A 24,369-nucleotide genomic window follows, 5' to 3' on the forward strand; every position below is an offset into this window, starting at 1 on the left:
TTTGTGGCAGAAACATTTTAATTGTAAACAGCAAGGCTCTCTGCCAGGCAGCCCAGATAAACAGGGGTGGCACTGTGCTGGGGTGAGGTGTTTTCCTTGTGGGAACGAAAGCAGACAGTCCACCCTCTTCTAGCCCTGGGCCCCTGTCCCCAAGGCCAGCTCGCTGAGCCTGCGCTCCTCCTGGAAGCGGATGAGGGCATCTCTCTGGTTGACCAAATCCACCAGCTTCCTCAGGACCTGGTCCTCAGCCTGCCGATCAGCAGCTGTCTTTAGGGTTTCTAAAACGGGGGAGACAAAGCTTAGAGAACAGGGAACTAGGCAGGGAAGCAGGAAAAGCCACAGCCTAATCCCAGCCTATGTGATTTCTATAACCCGGGCTTTGTTTCCTAAGCTGCCAAATTAGGACGGTTGCCAACACCAGTGGTTTTCTAGCACTACTGAGCAGCACTATTTTTTTTTTGAAGGAGATCTTGTATAAAAGCCAACTGTGCAGTGCAGCTCTGATTGAACTGAAGTGAGAAGGGGCTTTGCAGCCCCCTCCTCTGGCTTCCTTCTGAATTGTCTCAGAAGTACACAGACTAGAGGACCATGCTGCTTGGTCAGTATCTGAGATCATGAGGCTTGCATGACAACCCTGGGTTGTGTCTGCCTCTCCCCACATTTCACCTACCTTCCTGGTTCATGTAGCCTCGTAGCTCCTGGTCCAGCTGCCACTGTTTCTCCTCCAGGTTCAACTCCTGCACCCTGTGGAGGTCAGGGACTGTAGAAGCAGAGCTGTCTAGGGTGCCCAAAGGGCTGGAGCCTGGCCCGAGGGCCACTGTCACCATCCCCTTCCCCTTACGTGATCATCAGCTCAGCCTCCTCAGCCACCAGGCTGTTTTTCTTGTCAACGAGCTGTAGCAGCTGTCCTACCCATAGTTTCTTTTGCTGTTCTGGGGAACCTGAGAAGAAGGAAGATGGGTGGGGTGGTCAGGAGGTTCCCAGCCAGCACCAAAGGAGTCACAGGCTTAGGGGCCACAGGAGAGCAGGGTGTCACACGTATGTGTTAGCTGTGTGGCATGGCCACTGGGACTCCTATGGGCTGCAGCATGGAGCTGAACACAGTGGTAGGAGGCAGAGGGGTGTCCTAGCTTGTCACTCACTGCTCTGGCGCCTCAGGGCCAGCTCCAGCTTCACGCCCTCGGCCTCTAGCTCCCTCAGGGCACCCTCGATCTCATTTAGTCGCCGTTGGATGGTCTGAGGGGTACAAGACAGGATACCCAGGAGTCTCTGGGTTGCTCAAGAACAGAGCACTGGAGGAACTCAGAACTTTGACCCCGTCAGAATTTTGGGAACCCCTGGGCTTCACCTGGGCCTTGCGGAACCTCTTCATCTCCTCCTCCTTCGCACGGCGCAGCAGAGTCTGACGCCATGTTGGGTAGTCATTCATGGTGCCTGAGGTCTTGGCAAAGGTCTGCAGGGCCTATGGGAGGATCAAGCCAGTCAGGGATAGGGCCTGGGCCCCCTGGTGGATAGGAGTGTTGTTTGGAAAGGTAGAAAAGAACCCGTGCTGGAAGTGGGGTAAGCTCTGATAGAAAAGGTGGAGGCCAGAGATATGACAGGCTGAGTGAGGACATTCCAAGAGAAGGGTGCAGAGGACGGAGTGCAGTGCAGGTTTCTCCTGTAGTGGGCTGGAGAGCATTTCGTGGCTGCACACTGGCCCACTCACCTGTTCCACATCTGAGTCCAAAGGTACATCTTCTTCCTCCTCACTGGAGGAGGAACTCTCTTCTTCCTCCTTCTCCATGGCCACAAGAGCTGAGAAGAAGAACTGAGAAGTTCTACTGCCTCCAACACCTGCCCCAGTCAGGCAACAAAGAGCATGGTGGTGACGGAGGCCCTGCGAGTCTGGTAAAGACTGAATGTGTGTGTTGGGGCATGGGAGGAACTGAGAAGAATGGAGCAGAGGAGAGGCTGCCATGGCCTGGGATCCCCACAACTTCCCTCTGTATTCCCCAGAATCCTCTGCAGGAAGACAGTGCTCCCACCCTGTCCCATCCTGGGTCAGCACATCTGCGAGGATGGCAATTACCTTGAGGGCTCTGGACCGGCAGGCCCCAACCCACAAAGCTGCTCTCCAGGGCGTGGCGGGCCAAGGCGGAGCAGCTGCGGGGGGGCTTAGGTGGAGGCTCCATTTCCGGGTCAGGGGTAAGGTTAAGGGAAGACAACCGCTGGCGCTCCAGGCTGGAGAGGTGGATCCGCCGACGGGTGGGCTGGCTGGGATCTGGAACAGGACCGGCCCCCTCCTGCGAGGCTGTGGGAGTTGAGAGGCCTGGTGGCATGCTATTCTCACTTGGTGTGGGGAGCTCCTGGAAAAGCCACCATGTGGTCTGGTCAGTGACCTGCCCAGGGTGGGATGAGGTTGCGGGGTGAGGCTACGCCTTTGGAGCAAAAGTGAGCCTTGGCATTCATCTGCTTAAAACTGTTTACGAACAGTGTCCGGCTGTGTTTTAGATACTTGAGAGAACAAGAAGTGTAAGCAGACAGGCATTCCTGCCTTCACAGAGCTTACATGCTAGTAGAGGAAGACGTTCAGTTACCCCCAGCAGAGCGCTGGTTTGATGAGACCCTCTTCCTCTTCCCATGCCCCAGTACACACACATGCCTTCACAGTCTTTACCGGACTCTCGGGGCCTCCATCACTGCCTTCTTCTTTGTGGTCTGGCTGGGGCAGGTGCTGGAGGCAGTAGAAATATCCTGGAAAGGGTAGAGAGAGGAGGCATCTAGTGTGGGCAGCCCAGTGCCCAGACACGCAACAAGTTTATGAAGGAAGGTAGGGAAAACAAGACAGATTTGCAGGTGAATTTCTGCCAGCCTCCTGTTCCTCAGAACCACATATCTGGAGCTTTGGAGGGGATAGAGAAGACCCTGAGCTCAGGAGAACGAAGTGCCATCTTGAGCCTGTTTCCACCCTGTGCCCCTCTACCTCAAGCTCTTTGTCCCCCAGGCAGGACCAGGCCAAGAGTCTCTCTGGAGGTCTCCCAGGCCCACTCACCATCTCCTGGGTGCTGCTCGTAGCCACCTGGCCATAGTGTGGCCTCACAGGTGTGGCAGCGGAAGCAGTTCCGGTGGAAGAAATGGCCGTCGACACAGAGGCGTTCCAGGACATAGAGGTGTTCCCCACAAAGTGCACAGAGGTCCCCGGCACCAGCCTGCATGGACCCCCAGGACACGGGGTCAGGTAGAGCCAAGGCCAGCTCCAAAGTTCTTTCCCTCCCATGAAATGTCCCCGCCTTGCCCTCCCCAGGCCTCTGCCTGCACACGAGGCCCTGGCTCTCACCTCCTGGTGTTGGGATGGGGGTGTCAGGGGTACACCAGGCTCTGGGTCAGGTGGCACCTCAGTACTTGCGCTCTCGGCGTCCATCTAAGGAGATAAGTGCTCAGGCAGGGAGGGTAGAGGGGCAGGGCCAGCTGGGAGGGGATGCGTACAGATGAACAGAAGGGGCTGAAGGGAAGGGGAGTGAGACTAGGCAGGGAGGCTGGATGGGGGGTTTTAGGACCTGGGATGGGGGCAATGAGAAATCGGGAAGCCAGTATCAGGAAAGGGGATAAAATGTGCAGTAGGAGACCCACCCGCCCCTGCTTGCATTTACCTCCAAGCGCAGCTTCTTGCCACCAGCATCCTCTGCATTTTCCTGCAATAAGTCCTAACAGCTCTGAGTGTGATGTTTTGAGCCCCCAGTCCTTGCCACTTTCTGAATGTCTTCACCATCACTCCAGGATCTCCACTGCGTACCCCCCTGCCCACTCCTCCCTGCTCAGCTCCAGCCCTGCCTAGACTCTTCACCTTGGCCCGGGATCGCTGCAGGGTCCTCTGAAGTTTACCAAGGAATAATACAGCACTGGAGGTCCCTGGGGAGGCCTGGCTGACAGGGCCTGCAGGGAGAGCCAGGGCATTAGTGTGGATGGGGGTGCCAACACTGTACCCCTAGAACAGACAGTCACTCTCCAACCCAGGACACCCCTCCCAAGCTGGCCCTCAGAGGGTGCCTTCTCCCTCTTTCTGTCACACACACAGACACCTCCCCATCCCACCTATCCCGCCCGCCTTCCTTTCAAGTCACCTGGGCTGTGGGCCGTGCTCTTGAAGGCACTGTGGAAGTGGCTGAGGTAGGCAATGAGGCCCAGTGGGTCGCTCCCTGCCACCACGGCCTGTGCAGACACCACCGGTGTGATGCCCAGCTCATGCTCTGCCACCTTTAGTGCCCAGGCAGTTGCTTCCAGAGCCCCCAGCCCCTGCAGCTCTGAGGGTTCCCTGTGGGGTGTCAGGGAGAAAAGCCAACTAGAGACAAGAACCTAGCCCCACTGAGGGGAGAAGGGGCAGCAGGAGGGGAGGGACAGCAAGCAGTGGCTGGGGTACAAGAAGGCTTGAAGGTAGGTGTGCAGTCTCTGCTACCCAGTGCCCAACCCAGTGACACTACTGGCTTTGGCGGCCTGTGCCATTCACAAAGCTCTCCACTATCTGAACGCATTAGAGTCTCACAAGACTGTCGGCAGATGCAAGGAAGCACACTATCTCTAGGACTCAACTGGATGTGCTAACTCCTACACTGAGATCCTGACAGAGAGGTGGGTCTGCCAGGGACTCACAGCAGGCCAGGCTGCAACCGGTGCACCAGGGCACACAGAGCTAGCCCATCAGTCCAGGAGGAAGACAAATCGGAGACGTGGACTCCCGGGTACCCAGCTGTCTGCTCCTGGCACCAGCGTAGCAGCTCCTCCTGGGTGCCTGCCGACCCGCCTGCCGACCCTGGGAGAGAAGGCTGCGCTGTGCCCAAGGTCCCCTCTGCCCATCCCAGGCATATAGAGAACCCAGCTGTTGGGTGTGGGGGTTCTGTAGGGGAGAAGGAGCCAGGGACCCACCTCTACTAGGGCACCAGCCTAAAGCTCACTGTCAGCAGCCCTCCTTCATCCCAATTCTCTTTATAAAAAATCTCTTTGGAATAAAGTAGAGGAGTGAATAAAGTGAAATCGCAACTGGCCACATAGAGGGCAGCAGACTAACCTGGGAGCAGGGGAGATTGCCAGCGCCACTGTGGCTGTAGCGGTGGTTAAAACACGGAAGCGCTTCCACTCAGACTGGCAGCCCGCTGCTGCCTGTGCGGTGCTGCCCCTCTGTTCCTCCAGCAGGCCCCCAACCAACCCACCAGCCAACAACGAGTGCTCCGGCACGCTGCTCCTGTCCTGAGGCTGCAGCTGCTTTGCGGGGGCCACCTGGGCCTCACTGGGTAGTACATACTTTGGTCACCGCTCAGGAAGAAGGTCTGCTCACCGGTGGTTGGCATCCCTGCATCTCTCTTGTCGTTGTTCCTCTGCACAGGCTCCTTGGTTAGCACGTCATACAGGTCTCGTACCTAAGGCAGCCCCGCTCAGGTCTCAAGGCAGGCTGGCCACACAGCCTCTCAGTCCAGGGGTAAGGGCCTGCCGGGGGTAGGACTGACCCCAAAGGGCAGTGACTGGGCAGGGAGGGCCTGACCTGGGGGGAGGGGGTTGGCTTGGGAAGCCTGGTGGGGGTGCCGGGGGTCTGACCTGATTGGGGGTCACTGCCCGGAGGTTCAGGTTGGGGTAGCGGGTGGCTGGGTCCAGCCCGTACTGGGCCACATTGCGATGCATGTTTTCTGGGGATGTCTGTGACAGAAGCTGGTACAGGCTCTCACTGAGGGGGTGAGGGTAAGGGGCAGGGGCATGAATGGGAGGGCACCTGTCAGCACCCATCTCTCAGGAACTGCCAGGCCTTCTGCCTATTTTCTCCATCTATTCACCCAGCACCCCTTCCCCTCTTCCTGAGCCTTGTCACATGTCCTGCCCTGCCCACACCCCCCTCAACTCAGGTCTCACCGCTCAGCCAACACCTCTAGGGGCTCAGCGCCCTCTGCCCACCGCTTCACCATCCAGGCTGCATCAAAGGCTGCCAGGAAGCCCCGCGCCACTCCAGTGCCCAGGGGCCAGAAGGGCTGCAGTGTCAGAGGAATAGGAAGCAGCTCAGGGAGAATCCAACAAGTGCATCCCAAGCCCAGACACCCACCAAGATCACGGCAGAAGGGGCCGTCCCCACACCAGGCAGCCCTTAGCTCCTCCCCTCCACAGGCAGACCTTTTTATCCCCTCCTCCATACTAGGCTAACCTCCCTCCCCTAACCATGAAACTCCTGTGCCTCCTGAACCCCTCACCTCCACCAGGCAGTCCCCCACCAGTCCCAGCAGCAGGCGGGCACCATGCTTCTCTTGCACACGAGCAGAACTCTCTGCCCGCATCATGCTTGTGAAGTCAAAGGCAGAGACATCAGGCTGCCTGTGGGCATCCTGGGCAAACTCTAGTTTCCCGAGCTTGCCATGGGTGGCAAAGTCAGCAGCTGCCCGGGCAAAGCGCTGCAGAGCCTCGGGCACCACATTGGCACTGCCCAGCAGCCGATCGGTGTCTGGCCAGTCCTGTATGGTCAACAGAGCAGAACCTCAGAGAACTCTGAGAGCAGGGTCAGTGGGCCAGTGCTGCCCCCTTGGGCGCAGAAGGTGCACATCCTGGGGCCCAGAGAAGGAAGGGGCTACCCTAGACTACACAGCAGTTGAAGGCTGAGCTGGGACTAGAATTCCAGTAGGCTGGAATTCTCAAAGCCCTTTCCTCAGCACTCACGCTGCTGCTGGGGTCCCAGGCTGTTCTGCCTATATCACTACTGTCATATACTTGCCACAAACTCAAGAGCTTTAGTTTGTCCATCACTTAGAGACAACATGCCTAATTTATCAGGGTACTCATGAGAATTAGATGAGACAATGCAAATTTAACTCTAAACACAGTATCTAGCACATGGTAGGCACTCAACTAATTCATTCATTCAGCAAATACATACTGAGTGCTTACTATGTATTTGGCACTGTTCCAGGTACTGGCAATTAGCAGCAAGCAACAAAGAGACAAAAGTGCCTGTCCTCAGGGAGCTGACACATACCTACTGTGGCTGGTATAAGGTGTTTAGCCCAGAATATGATTTCTGTTGCCTTGTAAATCCCAGGGTAAATAACTTTTTTTTTTTTGAGACGGAGTCTTGCTCTGTCACCCGGGCTGGAGTGCAGTGGCCGGATCTCAGCTCACTGCAAGCTCCGCCTCCCGGGTTCACGCCATTCTCCTGCCTCAGCCTCCCGAGTAGCTGGGACTACAGGCGCCCGCCACCTCGCCCGGCTAGTTTTTTTGTATTTTTTAGTAGAGACGGGGTTTCACCGTGTTAGCCAGGATGGTCTCGATCTCCTGACCTCGTGATCCGCCCGTCCCGGCCTCCCAAAGTGCTGGGATTACAGGCTTGAGCCACCGCGCCCGGCTTTTTTTTTTTTTTAACGACAGTTTCATTTTGTTGCTCAGGCTGGAGTGCAGTGGCACAATCTTTGCTCAGTGCAACTTCCACCTCCCAGGTTCAAATGATTATCCTGCCTCAGCCTCCCGAGTAGCTGGGATTACAGGCGCCCACCACCACACCCAGCTAATTTTTGTACTTTTAGTAGAGACGGGGTTTTACCATGTTGGCCAGGCTGGTCTTGAACTCCTGACCTCAGGTGATCCACCTGCCTTGGCCTCCCAAAGTGCTGGGATTACAGGCGTGAGCCACCATGCCTGGCCGAGAGAACTTTTAGAGGTGAAGTTAATGCCAGGACAAAGGCAGGAGAGGACGGGGTCCCCACACCCAGGTGTCGACTATGTCCAAGCCTAGCCTCTGCCTCCCGGGGCTCACCACCCTGCCTCTCCCGGCCAGAACTGGGCCTCACCTGGCGCAGCACCCCCAGCCGCAGCAGGCACTGCTTTTTGGCTGTCATCACAAAGTAGTGGGTGTCATCCTTGTAGTACACAATGTTCTCCAGATCAATGCCTGGGGGTACAGGCCAGGGGAGAGGAGATATGTCTCCTGATAATGTATCACCTTCCCCAAACATCCCAACACGGCCAGACCTCTGAGCTGGGATCCCAGCTGAGGCTGCAGTGAGTGCTCCACACATAGAACCCTATGAGTCCTGATGACACAAACAACCATCTGCCCCAGGCCCAGGAGGCCTGAGGGCTTAGAGCAAAGAGGGAAGCTTGGAGGGGGTGGCATTTGGGAGATCTGCACCACCTGGTCACATGGCAGTGCAAAGCCAAAGTAAACACAGGCATCTTCTTGAAGTACCACTTAAGCAAAACTCCCATACACAGGTTAATCTTTGAGAGATTCCAGGACTTTTCATGCTGGGTGGTCAACTAGGGCTGTGCCTGCTTAATCCCTGAGGGGACAGTTTCCTTCTCTTTTGCGGCCGAGACCAAAAAAACAGAAAAGTGTGGAGTTCCTTGCAGCGAGGACAGGTTTGGAAGGGAGAGGCAGGAGCCAGGCCACGGTCAGGCAAGGGGAGGGGAAATTCAGCAAGAGGGTCCCTGACCTGTGGCTTTGAGAAGGCTCTGGAAGAAGCTCTGGTTGTAGATCCTGGCTACACCACTGATCTCCGGCACCTGTGTCTCCTCCACGGTGCGTCCATTCACAAAGTTGGCGGTGATGCCAATGGCCAGTTTGCCTCGCATTTCTCGAACTTTGAAGCCTAGAGGTGGCAGTAGGTGAACAACGGCAGGAGGAGGGTGTTATAACAATCTAGAAAGGCCCAGGAGGTGCCAGAGATGCTGGCTTCTTTGAGGGAAGTGATCACTCACCTTCAGGGACGAATTTACCTCCTGCAGCGGAGATAAGGACGTCAAATTCATAGTTGGCCAGCTGGGCAGGGGGGTTGGGTTGGAGCTGGGCACGCCAGCCACTCCCTGGGGCAGGGGGTATGAGAGGCACAAAGGTGTAGAAGTCTTAAGAGCCCCTATACTCTCAGGGCAAGCTAGTGAAATCATCAAAACATGTATAAAGGGCTCTCTGGTTTAGAAAGCAATGATATATTATCTATCAGATTATACCTGCACAGCAGCCATGGAAGGCAGGTAAGGAAGGAAGTGCTATTCTTGTTTTGCAAATGCTCAACCTGAGGCCAGAGTTGCTTGCCCAAGGCCACACTATTAGAAAAGGAGACTTCTAGCTGGCGCGGTGGGTCACACCTGTATTCCCAGCACTCTGGGAGACCGAGGCAGGTGGATCACTTGAGGTCAGGAGTTCCAGACCAGCCTGGCTGACATAGCAAAACCCCATCTCTACTTAAAAAAATACAAAAATTAGCTGGGCATGGTGGCACATGCCTGTAATCCCAGCTCCTCGGGAGGCTGAGGCAGGAGAATCGCTTGAAACTGGGTGGCAGAGGTTGCAGTGAGCCGAGATTGTGCCACTGCACTCCAGCCTGGGTGACAGAGCGAGCGAGACTCTGTCTCAAAACAAAACAAAAACAAAAAAGGCCACTCCTGGCCCACCCTTCTTCAGATACTGGCCAAGTTCCTGATGGAGGAGGGGGAGATTCCAGGGAGCATAGAAATACTTACCCTTTCTGGGAGGGGGCTGGAGGCCAGTGAAAGAGACACCCCAGTGAATTTCCACCCCCAGCAGCAATACTACCTTCAGCAGAAGCAGCTGGAGCTGCCGGATGCCTGGAAGGGAGAGGACATTAGGAACAGGGACCCTAGGGCAGCACAAGCTCCCCATGTACCAGTCAGACTGGAAAAGGTTGTAGCGATCACTCAGCCCAGAAGACCACTTATAGATGGGGGACCTGAATCTTCAAGGTCACCTGGCTGATATGGATCTTATCCACTTGGACTCTTGGCTGGCCCAGCATTTCCCCACTGGCCTGCCTCTAGGCCCAGGCTCACCCGCCCCTCCAGGCCACCACGTGGTGCTCACTGATGTGGTCCAGGGTGCCAGTGCAGAAGCGCCCGTAGAACTTCTTAGCACCAAGTGCCCGCAGGTCGTGGATGGTGAAGGGCCAGAGGTGGAGCACATTGTGGCGAGAGAACTTGGTGCGCTTTTCCACCAGCACCACTCGGGCACCCAGCAGTGCCAGCTCCACAGCAACCCGCAACCCACAAGGTCCGGCACCTACCACCAGGCACTGTGAACACACAGGGCAGTGAGGGCATGGCATCCTGTCCCTCCTCTGACTCCCCCTATTCTCCACACCGCATCCCAGGCACTGTGTATCCACCTTGGTGCTGGCGCAGGCCCGGCCCTGCTGGTAGACAGGCTGGCCTGCTCGCTTGTCCAGCTTGGTCCACAGTGACTTGGCACTCCAGTAGTTGAGCTGGTCCTTGATCTTGTGGTACTGGGGCAGCCCCCCACTGGGCTCCAGTCCCAGGGCCCCACATAGCTCCTGGAAGCTGCTCAGCACGTCCTGGCACAGCTGGGCCTGCAGGAAGCTCTCAAAGTGGGCATGCGCTGGGTTGGTGGAGGTGGGTAAAGCCATGGAGGCCTCCCTGGGGCTCCCGGGGGGGCAACAGCTGGGCAGAGGCAAGTGGCTGGAGAGGTGGAAAAAGAAGGGGAAGAGGCTGGAGAACAGAAGAAATAAAGAAGGGGAGGCGAAGAGAGCAGGCTGGTGTCCCCAGGGAGCTCGGGATTCACCAGTGATTGGCTTTGCTCCTCCCAGCCCACTCCCCTGCCAGCATCTGCTCCAGAGACAGCTGCTATCCCGTCCACTCACAAGTGAAATTTGCCAAATTTGGAAGTGAAAAACATTAGTCTTGGGCAGATGGGACACCAGGGGAGCCTCCAGCTCAGCCTCCCTGTCCAGGGATCTCCAAGCCGTTGGGTAGGAATTCTTAGCCTGCCTTCCTTAGGCCTTGGAATCAGGGCGTGGGGGGATTTCTTAGATGTGGAGAGGACAGAGCTGCCTTTGCATGCAACACATGGACAGATCTGATACCCACAACCCCAGCTGCTGCGCACACATCCTGCCCCATCTCCCTCCATACGTCCCTGTGCCGGGCGCCCCTCGATGGCCTCAGTGCCACGCTGGGTGTGAGAAGTGCCTCATGGCAAGGGCAAAGTTTTCCTCAGCACTCGTGCTTGCCTCCTGACAGAGAAACAGCCTCTGTCCGCGTGGGTTCCACTTCCCACCACCAAACTACCTCAACAAACGACGGGAGGATGTTGCGACTGACTGGGGAACAGAGGCCTGGGTCTATTTCTGATGCACTGTGGTCAGAACACTTCCTCTGTGAATGTGCCCTGCTCCAGGGGGCTGTGGGTAGGGCTGGGGGTCGACTGCAGCCGGGTTCGCCCCTCCCAGGTTCCCCCCTCCCGGATGGACCCCGCCCCGCCCCCTGTGCGCCCGGGCGCGCTCTCCCAAGAATCTCCGGAGACAAGGCCTCGCTTTGTCGCCCCCTCCCACGCTACCTGAAGGGTGCCCGAGGGGGTTTCTCACGCGGGTCCCGGAAGGGATCAGAGGGTAAGGAGGAGGCGGGTGTTCATGGCAGCGTTAGGGAGGGTGAGTGGCAGCAGCGGGGGCACGTCTCTGGGGCTCTGGCCCCTCCACCCTCCAGCTGCCCCTCCGTTCCCAGCCCGCCGCGCCGAAACAAGAGATGAAAGCCTCCCGCTGCGGGCCGCCCGGACGAAGGCAGACGGAATCTTAAGACGGAAGGGCAAAGATCCTTCTTGGGGGTGGAGAGTGGAAGGAGGAAGACCTCGGCGAAAGGGAAGAAAGGGGCGACCCAGCCTGGAAACGCCAGGACAAAGGCTGTGAGAGAGGTGGAGCGGTCTGAAAGGATGGAGAGGGAGCTGGTCCGCGGGCGGCAACAGTGGGGGTCCCCGACACTCTGGACGACAAAGTCCGGACGCGGGGTGAGCAAGGCTGGGCTGAGGGAAGACCCGCCCGACCTGCCAGACGTGATTCCCGAGCGCCCGCGGCCGCATTTCCCCGGAAGCGCACCCCACCTCACTCCACGCAGCCGCGGGGCGCGCAGCCGGCTCCGCTGGACGACTTACCGGCGGCTCCGGGACCGGGAGGGGCCACTTCCTGCCAGGCTGGTAACCCGGTCTGAGCTGGTGGGAGGGCGGGGTCGGAAACGCCGAGACCGGGCGGGGATGCTGGGATGCGGCACGGCCCCCGGCGTGCGCCTCGGGTGCCGCGGAGTGTGGCTTCCGCGAGGGGCGCGGGGCGCCGCCGGAGCTTTATTCGCGCTTCATTAGCATCTCATTACTTCTGGATCCCCCCACCGCCTCCAGCGGGGACAGTCCCGGGCCCGCCCACGCCTGCAGGGTGGCGCCCCAGGGCGTGGCGCTGCGGTCTCCCGGTTCCGCTCTGGGGCCTCGGTATGGGTCTGGCCTGATGGGGGCCGAGGAGTTCGAGAGTCAGGGCTGCTGGTGCTGGACCACGCACCCTCGGTCTGGGCATCTTCCCGGCGCCGGCGTGTGCAAGGCTAGCTCTTTCCCCGCGGCAAGCGAGGACCACCCGCACCACCCCCAATCCCGGCGCGGTCCCAGGTCCGCCGACAGCCTCCCAGCGTCTGGCCGAGAGGGCGCTCGGGCTCCTCAAGAGGTTTGGAAAAGCCGGCGGGTCCGAGGGTGGCGCCGAAACGTCTGCGCTCTCCTCCCGTCTCCCACCTGGAGATCCACGGCCCGGGCGCCCCAGGATGGATCCTAGCGCGGAGTGCGCCTCCCTTGAGACAGGTCGGCCCCTCACCCCGGGCCAAGGGCAAAGGGCGCAGATTAAAGACCTGGAAACGCAGCAATCTGCAGCTTCCAAATGGGTATGAGAAGTGAGAGGGAAGGGGATGGCCGGGCGGGTTAGACCACCACTGAGAGATGGGGAATGGGAGAGGTGTGTGAAAGAGAGACCAAGTTTTCAATGTTCAGTAATGCCTTAGAGTGAGGACCCACGGGACTGTCTGCTGAAAGGGGCTGAAGAGGCCTTTGGGATCAGCTTCGTCGTTTTCCCGATGAGGAAACAGCGCCTCAAGTGAAGGGACGCCTCCAGTCTTTCAGCTAGTTGATATTAAAAAAACATCGTCTCATTTATTGACCGTCATCCTATGAGTATTACCTCAACGTCAGTGCTTGCAAGAGTCCCATTTTACCAGAAAGTAAACTGAGTCACAGAGATTCTGTGACCTGCACACAGCAAGTGGCAGAGCTGTTTGGGGGCCCAGGTCTGTCTGGGCTCTACCCCAGGGTTGACCCAAAATGACATGAAAGGCTGGCATAAGCTGTTTCTTGGTTTTTTGTTTTGTTTTGTTTTTGAGAAGGAGTCTTGCTCTGTCGCCCAGGCTGGAGTGCAGTGGCGCGATCTCGGCTCACTGCAAGCTCCGCCTGCCAGGTTCACGCCATTCTCCTGCCTCAGCCTCCGGAGTAGCTGGGACTACAGGTGCCCGCCACCACGCCCGGCTAGTTTTTTGTATTTTTTTAGTAGAGACGGGGTTTCACCATGTTAGCCAGGATGGTCTCGATCTCCTGACCTCGTGATCCGCCCTTCTGGGCCTCCCAAAGTGCTGGGATTACAGGCTTGAGCCACCACGCCCGGCCTAAGCTGTTTCTTGTTTAGAGGAAGTGACACTGCTACACTGGAAACACTAATAAAACCCAGTAATAAATAAGAGGGTTGCTGTCCTTGAGATCCAGAGACCATAAAGAGCTGGGAAGCAATAGGGCTCTCCCTTTATTCTCATTTTGCATTTCATCTGAAAAATCTCTGAGACCCAGTAAGACCTGAACACTCACTGTTCCCAGCTCGAGCTGAGAAGCAGGCAGTGGGAGGAAAGCAAGGGAAATGTCTGTTCTCTGCCAGGAGAGGCGAGGGAATTCAGCCAGGTCACGCTCAGAAAATCAGGGCAGCCTCTCAGTTGGGCCCATCCTAGCTCTTGAGTGTGACACGTCATTTGGCTTGAAATTAATTTGCCGAATATCAGACACATCCATATTTAAATACATAGTGTAAAAACGTTCTAAAGTCCACTACAGTTGGGTTACCCTAGGCTCCACCAACCCAGAGTTGATTCAAAATGACATGTGAAAGGTTGGCATTATAGGAAGAGAAGCTATATCTTGTTTAGAGGAAGTAACACTGTTACACTGGAAACACTAATAAAACTGAGGAATAAATAAGAGGGTTGCTGTCCTTGAGATCCAGAGACCTTAAGAGATCTAGAGTCAGTCCTGGGCTTCCAGAATAATCTCATTTCCCTTTCACTAGCAGACCGCACACAACTAGCTGTTCCACTTACTGCCTTTGCAAAGGCTCAGTGGGGTCTGGCTTGACTCAATGCCTTCTGCCAAACAGGGTCATGTGGCTCTATGAATGACACATCATAAAATTTGTCTTCAAAAAAGATCAGAGAACAATAATGAGTTCATCAGTGCTAAAAACTGCTGACTTGGAGTTTCAACTCATGCTAATTAAATACTTAACATAGGGGCATAAAGCAGCAGGGAATATTGTTCTGGAATCCAGACGGTCTGGTTGGATTCCAGCTTTGCTTCACACTAGCCTAGTCTGACCTTGGATGTCACCAACCACACTTCGTCTGCCCATCTCTAAATGGAGGCAATTTAATTACTCGGCCTCAGCCCATTTCTACTCCAAAATCCTATCATTCAGTGTTGCCATAAGAAATGAACAGACTAGAAGACCCAAACTAAGTTCCACTTAGAATTTCTTCCAAGAAAAAAAAAAAAAGCTTTATTAAAGCTATTTATTAACTACAAGAGTTTCTCTCCTTAATTAGAATCTTGAGTCATGATTCAAATTATGTGTATATAGAACTAAAAATACTGGCACAATCACATTGGCCAATTCACACAGGATCAAATAAGTGGGTGGTACATGAAGTCAGCTTAAAAAGAGTCCCATTCTAAGGCTGGGCACGCTGGCTCATGCCTGTAATCCCAGCACTTGGGGAGGCTGAGGCGGGCAGATCACCTGAGGTCAGGAGTTCAAGACCAGCCTGACTAACATAGAGAAACCCCGTCTCTATGAAAAATACAAAATTAGCCGGGCATAGTGGCGCATGCCTGTAATCCCAGCTACTCAGGAAGGCTGAGGCAGGAGAATCACTTGAACCCGGGAGGCAGAGGTTGCGGTGAGCTGAGATCGTGCTGTTGCACTCTAGCCTGGGCAACAAGGGCGAAACTCTATCTCAAACAACCAACCAACCAACAACAAAAACAAACAAAAAAAAGAGTCCTATTGTAATGTTTTTGCAAACGGTAAAACCTAGCAGTAGCCTAGGTTCAACACCTGAGCCATGAAGACAGGATCTCCTTTTCTCTGCCCCATACCATGTTCTGTCACCTCCCAACTTCTCATCTCCTGGGCCTGGGGCCAGAAACTGGGTCCCTAGTACTGCAGGTGACATGTTTAAGTCACCCTATAATATGGCTTTGTACCTGCAGGCCAGTATCTTCAAGCAACAAACCCATGGTCCTGGGCCGGGCAGCTGTGGCTGCAGCATAGCCAGAGAGACAGAGACCGTGATGTAAAAACAGTGACATCTGCGCCAAAGGTGTAGAGAGTAAAAACTGACATCTGCGCCAAAGGTGTAGAGAGTAAAAACAGTGACATCTGCGCCAAAGGTGTAGAGAGTAAAAACAGTGACATCTGCGCCAAAGGTGTAGAGAGTGCCATGAGAGGATGTGACAAGGTGGTTTGATTGAGGTTAGAGGACAGATGAGTAGTCACGAATCACAGTAAGGGCAGACAACTTTCAAGGCTGAGAAACCACCCGCCACAAAGCCCTCAGGCAGGAAAGAACTGACTGTTTGGGGAACAGCAAGGAACCCACATGACTGGAATGAGAATGGGGAAGAGAGTCCCAAGAGGAAGTTGGATTGGAGATTTTATTCTGAAGGCCAAAGGAAACTGTAGAAGGATTTTAAGCAGAGCAGAGACACGGTCATATTCATCTTAATAACTAATGCAAATCCATTCATTTAGCAAGGCACTCTGTTTGATCCTAAGCTAAGGGTACAATGGTGAGCCCAAACAGATCACCACTTCCAGTGGAGAAAGCCCAGCAGGAGGTAGTAGAAAGGATCAATCAGGTCTTTGTCGGGAATCCAGGCAAGTGACATGTCGTACAGTGAGGATGAGAGAAGTGGATGGATTCAAAAGGTATTTCAAGGTGAAAGTGACATAACATGGCCATGAGTTGGGTGTGGGGGTGAGGTGGGCTCCTTCAAGAATGACACCCAGCTTTCTCTCTTGGCTTGGAGTGGGTAAATCACAAATTTGGGGCCCCCATTCTTTTCCATTCTTCCTTCCAACCTTATTCCTCTGTATGCTGCTTTTTACTCAATACCTTCCCCAGAAGTCAAAGCACAATTATGATTTCATACTCTGAGATACACAAGGACTCTACCTTGAGAGGCTGCAAAGATTAAACATACAAATAGGTTCAGAATCAGTTAAATACTTGCCCATATTTTTGTAATAAGACTGCCTTTGCCCTTCAAACACTAAGATTATAAGAAACATTTATCCAGAAGCCACTTAATCAAACTAAAATTATCTTGAGAGGTGGATTTTTAAAATGTAGTTTTGAACTTTGATTTAGTCTAAGGAAGCTTCAGTTTTGACTTTTCATTTAACAAGGATAAAAATAATATGAATGAACTAAAACCAAGACCCAAACTATTCTTTTGGAAAATCATCTTTAAATTATATTTAAAGTGACATATTATGGATATTAGGAATTCAGAATAAAAGTTTTCTACCCTGACCCCTGCTCAAATTTTTTCCTTTTTTCACATGTCACACTGAATATAGTACCACTTTTCAGACTCACGTAAAAAAGCTAAGATCCCTTGTTGTTACCAAAATGTGTTTAAATTCCTACATTTTGTATTAGTGAGAATGTGTGCTGAGTAAAGTGGCCTGTGTCTGTAATCCCAGCACTGAGAAGCTGAGGTGGAAGGATCACTTGAGCTCAGGAGTTTGAGACCAGCCCGGGCAATGTAGTGAGACCTCATCTCTAAAATAAATTTAAAAATTAGCTGAGCATGGTGATACATGCCTGTGGTCCCAGGTACTCAGGAGGCTAAGAGGCTATAGTGAGCCATGATCATGCCACTGCACTTCAGCCTGTGACAGAGCAAGACCCTATTAAAAAAAAAAAAAAAAAAAGCAATCAAATGAGCTTTGGTTAAAAGCTGTTGATGTACTATGTTTCAAGTTAGAATGGAATATATATAAATACACACACACACACACACTCCAGTCAACTAAAGTCTTTTGCTGCTTAATTATGTGTAAAGAATTTGAGAGCACGATAAACTATCACGACATTCCAGCTTCTTTTAGAGGTCACTCCTTGAGAGCTGCTATTTACAAAAGGAGGTAAGCAGATTTTTTACAGGTCATTCCTCTTTATCTGCTATTTACAAAACCAAGACAAAGTTTTCTTTCAATTCTTAAGAATTTAGGCTTAAGTTTAGAAACTGAAGATGAAATTTTACCTTAATGTTTATAAGGATAACGAAAATAAAACACACCTACCCTAAACTTAAAATATCCTCAGTCAAAAATTTGAAAAAAGGGCTCACTTACAGAGGCTCCTGTTAACTAAGACATTTTCACCTTACTAGTAACTTTTATCCAACTGGAAAATTTTGCTTAAGCTTTTTTTTTTTTAATTATACTTTAAGTTCTAGGGTACATGTGCGCAACGTGCAGACTTGTTACTTATGTATACATGTGCCATGTTAGTTTGCTGCACCCATCAATTTGTCATTTACATTAGGTATTTCTCGTAATGCTATCCCTCCCCCAACACCCGACCCTACGACAGGCCCTGGTGTGTGATGTTCTCTGCCCTGTGTTCAAATGTTCTCACTGTTCAATTCCCATCTATGAGTGAGAACATGCAGTGTTTGGTTTTCTGTTCCTGTGTTAGTTTGCTGAGAATGATGATTTCCATCCTTTTTTATGGCTGCATAGTATTCCACGGTATATATGTGCCACATTTTCTTATTAATTAAGCCTTAAATCAATAGTAATGAAACACTGATTATATGGTAGTTACTGAATTTCTGTAGGCCATAACTTTCACTATTATTGTTTTAACATAAAAAGGTTATAATTGTATTCGGGTGGCACATGCTTATAATCCCAGCACTTTGGGAGGCCGAGGTGGGAGGACTGCTTGAGGCCAGGAGTTTGAGGCCAGCCTGGGCAATATAGTGAGACCCCGTCTCCACTTAAAAAAAAAAAGTATGCTATAATTTCAGACATAGACCCTCAATTTTAGTCAGAAAGTTCTATTACATTAAGCAGGTCACATTACTTAATTAGTAAGTTCTTATTAAATAAGAAATTTTTAATAACTTAATAAGTAGGAAATAAATTATTTAATAATAAATAAGAAATTACTTATTTAATAAGAAAATTACCATTTTCTTTTGGTTCTATTAACCTTGGGAATAAGAAATCCAGCTTAAAGTTTTAAAAGCCTGTGCCCTAGTTCTGGTTCTACCACTTACTGTATGACATTTGGCAATAGACTTCCTCTTTGGGCTCCATGTTCTCATCTGTCCAAAAGGCATAATAATTACTCATCTCATCAGAATGTCATGAAGATTAAGATGAGACATGCTTCCAGTGGCTAAGGTGTGTCCCAGATACTGCTCCCCTCCTCACTCAGATGCCAGTCGTTAGGAGGTAAATTGTGTCCCCCTACGCCAAATTCACGTTGATGTCCTAATACCCAGCATCTCAGAATGGGATTGTGTTTGAAAAGATGAATAAATGAGAACATTAGTGTAAGCTGATCCCATATAACTGGTGTTCTTAAAAGAGAGTAGGACAGAGGGAAGGACATGTGAAGATACAGGCAGGGGAAGATGACTAGAAGGGAGGCCTCAGCAGAAAACAACCCCACTGACACGCTGATCTTGGACCTTTCCATGTTTTCAGTCATCCAGTCTGTGGTATTTGTTATGGTAGTCCTGGCAAACTAATATACCAGTCATGACCAGAGGGGACTGGCATCCTCCGGTTGTAAATCTGTGTGCCATGACATGGAAGATGTTGTAAATTGTAATTCTGTGTGCCATGACATGGAAGATGTTTGAGACCCAGTAAGATATGCTACAGATTTAACAGACCTGGCTTGGCTCCTAGCCAACAGTAAGGACTCCATATTTGGAAGATGTTGTTACGTTCCCATTTATGAAAACCTAGATAAGCATCTATAATGAGAATCCTAGGTAAGCATTTATAACGAGAATCTTTTTTCATTCCTCAGCATCATTTAATCTGTCGCTCATAACATTTATAACACAAGAACCAACTGTAGATAATACAGAGTAGAGGTGAGTTTCAAGAAGCACTGGGCAAGCACTTGAATAACTGATTTTGATGGTAAGAGCTCCAGTCATCCCAAGGTCGACCCTCTACTGGGAGAAAGCCAAAGATTCACCTTCAAAACGAAGTGTTTCAGGAGCCCCAAAGCATAACATTGTACTTCCTAAGAAACACACTCTGTATTTCTGTTAAAACAACTTAAAAAATTGTACACATTTAGTAGAAAATGAATTGTGAAACACTGCACTAGCAACATCATCTCTCAAGGACACATGAGAAGCACTTTCATGTTCATGACATTTCTTTTGGGTACTCAAGTCGTTGAACTTTTTTTTTTTTTTTTGAGATGGAGTCTCGCTCTGTCGCCTGGTTTGGGTGCAATGGCGCGATCTCAGCTCGCTGCAGCCTCCGCCTCCTGGGTTCAAGTGATTCTCCTGTCTCAGCCTCCTGAGTAGCTGGGATTACAGGCGTACACCACCACGCCCGGCTAATTTTTGTATTTTTAGTAGAGATGGGTTTCACCCTGTTGGTCAAGCTGGCCTTGATCCTGACCTTGTGATCCGCCCACCTTGGCCTCCCAAAGTGCTGGGATTACAGGCATGAGCCACCACACCCGGCGTCATTAAACTTTTTTATTCAAAGGGGTAGAACGTATATTTGGGACAACGAAGGAAGCTAGATTGATAAAGCTATCATTTCCTTGTTTCTCTTTGACAGCTGGTCAAATAATTCAGGAATAGCTAGGACTAAGGCTCAAGCTAGAAACAGGTGTCCCATGCTGTCCAATATAGCAGCCACTAGCCACATGTGCTTATCAAGCATTTGCACTGTGTCCCATGCAACAAGGAACTGGATTTTAATTTTAAATAATTTTAATATAAATTTTTAAACTGATAATTATTTCAATTCTTGAAAAAAAACTTTTGTCTGTAGCTACTTGACATGAGAATCTGTTTTCATCTGTAAGTTGTATGAAATCTAAATACAGATCAAGTATGTTCAATGAACATTAGCATCCAAATTGAGATGTGCAGAAAGTGTAAAATACACACCGGATTTTGAAAGCATAGTATGAAAAAGGGAATGTAAAATGTCTCACTAATACATTTTTACATATTTGGCTAACGTTGGATTACATAAACTTTTATTAAAATTGTCACCTGCTTTTTATGGTTTTAAATGTGGCTACCAGAACATTTAAAGTGACCTATGTTGTTTATGTTATAGTTCTCTTAGTGTAGAGGTAGACTGTTATAGAACCAGTGAAACTTGACTTACAAAGAGCTATGTAACCATATGTTCTGAATAATCACTTAGCTATCCAGAGTGAGTAAAAATTCACTTACTTAAATATTTAATTCCCTGGAGAAAATGTGGATTGGTAGGCTTTGAAAAGCTGGCAAAAACTTTGTGTTTTAAGAATAAAATTAAACACTTTAAATGAGAACCTGAAATAATACTTAGGGCTTAACAGTGTTTGCAGCCGGGCGCGGTGGCTCAAGCCTGTAATCCCAGCACTTTGGGAGGCCGAGACGGGCGGATCACGAAGTCAGGAGATCGAGACCATCCTGGCAGACAAGGTGAAACCCCGTCTCTACTAAAAAATACAAAAAAACTAGCCGGGCGAGGTGGCGGGCGCCTGTAGTCCCAGCTACTTGGGAGGCTGAGGCAGGAGAATGGCGTGAACCCTGGAGGCGGAGCTTGCAGTGAGCCGAGATCGCGCCACTGCACTCCAGCCTGGGCGACAGAGCGACACTCCGTCTCAAAAAAAAAAAAAAAAAAAAAAACAGTGTTTGCAAAAAATTGTTATCTTTGCTCTAGTCAGGCCTGATTTAAGATTCGTTTGGTTGATACATATAAGATATACATCATTTTGGAAATTTTGTGAATTACATATAATATAGATTAGCAAATATGCAACCAAAATATTTTTATCTTCTCTCAAACCTGAAAAATTCTCTATTACTGTAATCTCCAAATAACTTATTTAATTTAGATAGATATCAAGGATATCTAAAACAAAACAATTGATGGAAAGGCTGTATTAATTTTAGAGTAGATTACCCCCTACTCTCCATCAGCATTACTAATTTAGACATACTAGTGCCCACCTTCTTTTCTCAAAAATTCCCTACCAGCTTACAAGAAAGTGGTAAAAGAATTCAATATGCTTAGCTTGAAAACTTAACCCAAACATAATTTAATCTTATCACGATGATTTAAAAATCACACAATTACAGACACATGCTGGCTACAAATTCTCTGAGGCTCAAAGTTACTTTTAAGATTAGAAGATTAGCTGGGTGTGGTGGTACATCCTTGTAGTCCTAGCTACTAGGAGGCTGAGGTGGGAGGGCTACTTGAGCCCAGGAATTCGAGGTTACAGTGAGCAATGATTGTGCCACTACACTCTGGCCTGGGTGATAGAGTGAGACCCTGTCTCTAAAAAGGAAAAGATTAGGAAAAGATACTCACTTTGTGGCATCTGCAATAAAAAATTATAATAAGCTTCCATCTCCAGAAAGTTATCAGACACAAGACAGATCAACATTTTCAGATTAGTTAGAATTCAGTAGAGTACATATAAGATTTAAATTACACTGAATAAAATTTTATGTTCCAGGATAGTGAAGAAAAGCTTTACTTTCATGAAAATCAAGTCTCATTCTGACAAAAATTCAGAATTTAGAGTGAATGTCTGGATCCAATTTTGTATTTTAAACTTTTGATAGCTTGCTGTTAAAAAATATGTAAACTTATGTTTCTCAGAAAAGATACATTCAGAATTTTTAAAAAAATCCTGTACTTTTGGCTAGCTTGTTACATGAATTTTGAGTTAAAACACTGAGTTTATCAGTTTGAATCTTCCTGAAGTGTAACACCATAAGCCCACTGTACTGCACAAAGATGAAACGTTGAAGGTTACTTTGTCTTAGGGGACTGGAAGTTATTAAAAGGGCAAATTCCCCACACATTGTGATCTGTCATATTTAGCCCTGACTTGTCTTGTGGTAACAACTGCGTTGACTGAGAAAAATAAGAAAATAGAACAAACCATTCTGCTCAGTTCAACCAAAATATGACTCCCTTTGTCCTAGAAAATAAAAGAACGTAACTGGGGAGGTTGGCAAGACCATAACCTATGGCTGTGAACTTATTTAAACCTTACAGAAAAACTGAAATCAATGCCCCCAAAGAAAAATTACCCGAGTCTTTAGGACACGTTACAGATGAAAATGAAAACCATTCAACAATATTGAAATGCTCAATCCAAATCAGTACCTTAGACAAGACATTCACACACCTTGCTACCTGGATGGAGAGCATTATAAACATCAGTTAGTCATCACAGCTCTCACAGAAGGATCTGCAAGTCGATGGTATGGAGAGCCTGACTTCAAGCGTTCAAAATACAGTCAGAGCTGGCTTATGAGAAGAGCCCGATCAAGCAAACATGTTTTCAGGTCAGCTCTGATCCTGGCCAAGCGGCGTTGGCTGGGGCACGTGGTGAGTGGGTGGTGGCGGATCAGACTCCTGTGTCAACTGCAGGTGCTGAGCTGGATCTGAAGTATTTGTAGCTAAATGGAGCTCCTCTGTTTGCCCTTGATGGGCGTGAAGATGTTCCAGTGTTTCCTTGGACAGAGTGATCACGTGCACTGGCTCTGTCTGTGAGGGCCCCATCTGGCTTTCAATCATATTAAGGCTCTGAATGTGTTCTGTTTGCTCCTGTTGAGCCGAAAGAATTAAATTCTGCAGTTGCTCTGGTTGCTGCGTGAGCAGGGTAAGATTAGCAGCCTGGTCTGCAGTCATGTTCTGGGAACTCTCTGCAGTCACGATGCTGATTCCCTGGCTAGGACCGGGCATGAAATTGATGTTATGTACAGAATCAGTTACAAGAAGCTGAATTTCCTGCTCTCCTGAGGTGGAGAGTTGATATGGCTGTAGCTGAAGAATATTCCTGACCTCTTCTGTGTTACTACTGCCAGAAATGCTGCTGGCATCTGACACATGCTTCTCCTTGCTATGAATTTTCAAGTGAGCCTTCAAGTTGTCTACGCGAGCAAACTGTAAGTTACACTCAGGGCAGGAGAAAGGCTTCTTGCCGGTGTGCAGAATGCAGTGTCTCCTTTTGGCACTGGAGTCAGAGAAGGATTTGCCACAAATGCCACACGAGTACGGCTTTTCTCCTCTATGAGAAAATAAACATTTTATTTTCAAAATGGAAATACCTACTTACTACTTCCTGATTATTTGGGGGAAGCAATCAAGAGTAGTGGAAAATTAACTAGACTGCAAGTCACAAGTCATGGGTTCAGCTACTAACTCAAGGACTTGAAGCAAGTCTCACTTCCATGGGCAGTTTCTAATCTGAAAATAGGGTGGGGGTGGTGCCTGAGGAAGGGTGGCAGATGGGGCACGGCTAGATATGATAAAATTTTATGATTCCACGGTATGTATTTCAGATTAGAAAAGAGAGTAAATATTTATACATGAAACATATAGTTCTCTTTTGTTTTGTCTTAGTTTTTACAGCCAATTTTTAGACTCTAATGGCCCAATAAGTATCTATGATTGATGTTAATTTAAAACAATTGAAGCTTCCTCTAATTATTTGTGATGCTGTTAGAAGAACTCCTAAGTCCAACCTCGGGATAACTGTGTAAACAAAAACATTTATTCAGAAAACATCAAATATAATACTTATTTTTGATCAAAGATTTAAGTTTTGGACCAATCCCTAACCCCAGTCAAAATTTAATAAATGAAATCAGTAATGTATACTTTTACTGGCCAGAATCAGCATTCCTTTTTACCTAGGTGAGGAATTTCATTATTGAAAAGATAAAACAAAATAGGCCAGGCACAGTGGCTCACACCTATAATCCCAATACTTTGGGAGGCCCAGGCAGGCGGATCACTTGAGGTCAGGAGTCTGAGACCAGCCTGGTCAACATGGTGAAATCCAGTCTCTACCAAAAAATACAAAAAACTAGCTGTGTGTGGTGTCCCAGCTACTCGGGAGGCCGAGGTGGGAGAATCGCCTGAACTCCCACCTGCACTCCACTCACGCCACTGCACTCCAGCCTGGGCAACAGCAAGACCCTGTCTCAAAACAAACGAACAAAACAGAACAAAGCAAAGTAATAAAACGCACACAAAA

At 50.0% G+C, this 24,369-nt stretch overlaps 2 protein-coding genes across 7 annotated transcripts in view; both read right to left on the reverse strand.

Annotated features, from left to right (window-relative positions):
• MICAL1 (microtubule associated monooxygenase, calponin and LIM domain containing 1) lies at window positions 1-22,673 on the reverse strand. 5 transcript variants are annotated; one of them, XM_033234842.1, is made up of 25 exons: window positions 11,900-12,033; window positions 10,125-10,434; window positions 9,824-10,031; window positions 9,466-9,570; window positions 8,704-8,808; window positions 8,439-8,594; window positions 7,794-7,894; window positions 6,210-6,467; window positions 5,878-5,993; window positions 5,569-5,695; window positions 5,312-5,393; window positions 4,630-4,789; window positions 4,104-4,294; window positions 3,827-3,915; window positions 3,633-3,674; window positions 3,320-3,403; window positions 3,035-3,191; window positions 2,645-2,736; window positions 2,072-2,348; window positions 1,709-1,797; window positions 1,349-1,462; window positions 1,143-1,236; window positions 842-941; window positions 671-744; window positions 1-278 (listed from the first exon to the last, which is right to left on the reverse strand). In XM_033234842.1, exons 2-25 carry the CDS (start codon window positions 10,380-10,382, stop codon window positions 130-132), a joined length of 3,228 nt encoding a protein of 1,075 aa, XP_033090733.1. In that variant the 5' UTR covers window positions 10,383-10,434; window positions 11,900-12,033; the 3' UTR covers window positions 1-129. The 5 variants fall into 5 exon arrangements, 4 of the variants coding, with proteins under 4 accessions (XP_033090733.1, XP_033090734.1, XP_033090731.1 ...); XM_033234843.1 differs by having other exon boundaries at window positions 11,849-11,962; XR_004442852.1 differs by lacking the exons at window positions 1,143-1,236; window positions 11,900-12,033 and adding an exon at window positions 22,513-22,673.
• The window catches only part of ZBTB24 (zinc finger and BTB domain containing 24), an 18,210-nt gene continuing 16,245 nt past the window's right edge, over window positions 22,405-24,369 (reverse strand). For both annotated transcript variants that reach the window (XM_033234845.1, XM_033234844.1), the window contains one exon: window positions 22,405-23,397. In XM_033234845.1, the coding sequence (XP_033090736.1) occupies window positions 22,674-23,397 (724 nt within the window). In that variant the 3' untranslated portion in view covers window positions 22,405-22,673. The remainder of the gene's footprint in view (window positions 23,398-24,369) is intronic.

This window comes from Trachypithecus francoisi, unplaced genomic scaffold (genome assembly GCF_009764315.1).
Source record: "Trachypithecus francoisi isolate TF-2019V2 unplaced genomic scaffold, Tfra_2.0 Lachesis_group15, whole genome shotgun sequence".
Classification (NCBI taxonomy): domain Eukaryota; kingdom Metazoa; phylum Chordata; class Mammalia; order Primates; family Cercopithecidae; genus Trachypithecus; species Trachypithecus francoisi.

Bases quoted from the DNA above. Each gene is read 5' to 3' on its own strand.
- MICAL1 (XM_033234842.1), bottom strand. From the start codon at position 10,382: ATGGCTTTACCCACCTCCACCAACCCAGCGCATGCCCACTTTGAGAGC. The intron at 3,916-4,103 runs GTGACTTGAAAG...CTCTCCCTGCAG, and splicing joins GAGCACGGCCCACAGCCCAG to GCCCTGTCAGCCAGGCCTCC. The intron at 279-670 runs GTAGGTGAAATG...CCCCCGTTTTAG, and splicing joins AGGCTACATGAACCAGGAAG to AAACCCTAAAGACAGCTGCT.